General features: G+C 37.5%; 1 protein-coding gene across 1 annotated transcript in view; it reads left to right on the top strand.

Annotated features, from left to right (window-relative positions):
• The window catches only part of LOC137634838 (titin-like), an 81706-nt gene that overhangs the window by 56277 nt on the left and 22929 nt on the right, over nucleotides 1-2500 (top strand). The window contains exon 15 of the mRNA XM_068367390.1: nucleotides 2391-2500. This exon is cut by the window's right edge and continues 118 nt beyond it. Coding sequence (XP_068223491.1) covers nucleotides 2391-2500 — 110 coding nt within the window. The remainder of the gene's footprint in view (nucleotides 1-2390) is intronic.

Here is a 2500-nt window from a genome sequence, read left to right as displayed (position 1 = left end):
TTAAACGGGGTCGTTTTCAAAGGATGTGGTTGTTGGGAAAAGAGAGAGAGAGAGAGAGAGAGAGAGAGAGAGAGAGAGAGTGAGAGAGAGAGAGAGAGAGAGAGAGAGAGAGAGAGAGAGAGAGAGAGGTGTGTGTGTGTGTGTGTGTGTTACTGTTCCCAATCTCTTTGGAATTCTGATCGGCTTCATATCCCAAAAGATAATATAAAAAAGGCGTGGGAGATGCCATTAACAGTTAAAAGTGTAGACGTTGTTGCAAGTTCATCTCTTACCTCCCCCTCTCTTAATACATTCCTTCTCCCCCTCTATCCCCCTACCTACACCTTGCCAGGCAGCCTCTCTCTCTCTCTCTCTCTCTCTCTCTCTCTCTCTCTCCTCTCTCTCTCTCTCTCTCTCTCTCTCTTTCTCTCGTGTACCGTTTGTTTTCCGCTTTCACTCGATCGTTGATCTTTTGTCTCTGGTCCATGAAGCTAGAACCTTTGTTAGCACGGTCTCTTTCTTCTTGAGCATCCGGAGGAAATCTCGCGAGTTATATTGAAATGGAATTTAGTTTACAGTTTAACGCCTAATAATTGTCTTTTTATGTAAATTTTAGTGGATTTTCAATTGATTTTAACCAGTATTTTTTTTTATAAATACTATATTTTTATATTCGTATTATAAAATAAGATTGACTAATTTGTTTTTATTTAGGTTTTAAATTCATTCCTCTTAAATGCAATAGAATAAGAGGAAACACACACACACACACACACACACACACACACACACACACACCTTTTCTTGACCACAGCAAATGCTCGTACCCGTTTCCATCAAGGTGGAGTTGTGAGCGATGGAATGGGATCGAATGTGGTCACAAATGTATTGCTACTTTGAGCTCACAGTATTGATAGATCTGTTTCAATGAATTCTGTCGAACGTGAGCATGCTTTAATGTGGTCTATGACGTGGAATTTTTTCGACGTATTCAAACATCTTTATAAAGTTGACTCATTTGACTTATAAATTATATATATTTAAAAAAAAATATATTGGCTTTTAATGCATTGTCCAAAAAATATAATTTATATTTATTGCTTGCTTTGAAAATTTTAGCGTAAATGTTTTTTTTATTTATAAAGTGAATCATTTTACTTATTTTTTCGCTCTATTTCGCCCACTGCTTATTTTGTTAACTGTTTTTTTTTCTCCCACAATTTCTTAGCATAAACATTAAGATTTACGTTCAAATTATATTCTTTATTCTTTTAAATGATCGTTTCCTATCTTCTAGCCATACCGCACACCTATATGCTTGATAAAAATTATATTTGCAATTTCTAAAACCTTTTTATTTAAACTTCCAGACTTGATTATTGGAGAAGAATGTATAATTCAAATGTTTATACAGTAGCCTATAGATACAATATATTGCATTTTTGTACCGAAATAAGATGACCAAATCTCTTTCTTATCTGTTACTCTCTTTTCTTCTTTCCTACCTATCTGACTGCCTATCTTCTTATTATCCACTCTGCCCTTCAGAAAGGCTTAATAAACTTCATGTGGGTCTGAAAGAAAGGACTTGGCCAACCCTCTCTCTACTCCCAGAAGGGTCTGAGTGCCTTCAGTACACCTCACGTGATATACTGTAGGCCTAACTGAAGGATCTTTGAAACTAGACCTATTATTTAAACCTTGTGCTTTTTTTTTCTTCAAAATGCAAATGTAGGACCTATCCTCATTTGCACTTTGTCACTGAAGGGCCTCCCCTACCCCATCGCCTGGCCATAAGGACCAAATGTTCATACATACATCCAAACACATTATCGCTTCATTTCTCAACCATTCTGGGTTAAATAAAATCGCTTCTTATTAAGGCTTACATATCTGCAACACTTTCCTGTTATTCATCCAATGACGTCACGTGTGAGAGGCTTATATATATATATATTTGTTTTTACCTTGTGTTTTCTATCGAGGTGATTTGTCCATTTGAGGGTTACTGAGAATGAAATAACTTGTTATTAACCTCCTCTCCAGTTTTACTTTTTTATTTTGTAACTCCAAATCTTGATGGTTTATATTGAAATATCAATATTCTCCCACTCATGAAATATGGCGATAGAGAATTCTTAATGTTATGATCGTTCTGTTTATTGTGTCCTATTAAAGAGAAAAAGGATGTGTTTAGTGTTTTGACTAGAGTCCTTGAGTGTGTATGAGTAATCGAACCATTTTATTCTCTAGTCTCATAAGAACTTAATCCACACCTTGCATTAAAGAGTCACACACACTACCTCATCCCTCCCCCCTATTTTACCCACATCTACCCCCCTCCTTTTATGTGTGAAGTCACACCACATCCTTTTGTCACAATCCCTGACGCTCTCTCTCTCCTGACGCAGGTTCTCGCGTTGTGGCGTCATCTTCCACGGCCACCGTTGAGCATTCGTCCGACGCCGCCTTCAGCACCAGGGATTCCCACCACGGCAGTAGCAACAGCAGCGTCAGACGC

Source organism: Palaemon carinicauda, chromosome 45 (genome assembly GCF_036898095.1).
Source record: "Palaemon carinicauda isolate YSFRI2023 chromosome 45, ASM3689809v2, whole genome shotgun sequence".
Lineage (NCBI taxonomy): Eukaryota > Metazoa > Arthropoda > Malacostraca > Decapoda > Palaemonidae > Palaemon > Palaemon carinicauda.
The sequence above is the reverse complement of the archived record's forward strand: the minus strand, read 5'-3'. Positions and strand labels throughout refer to the sequence as shown.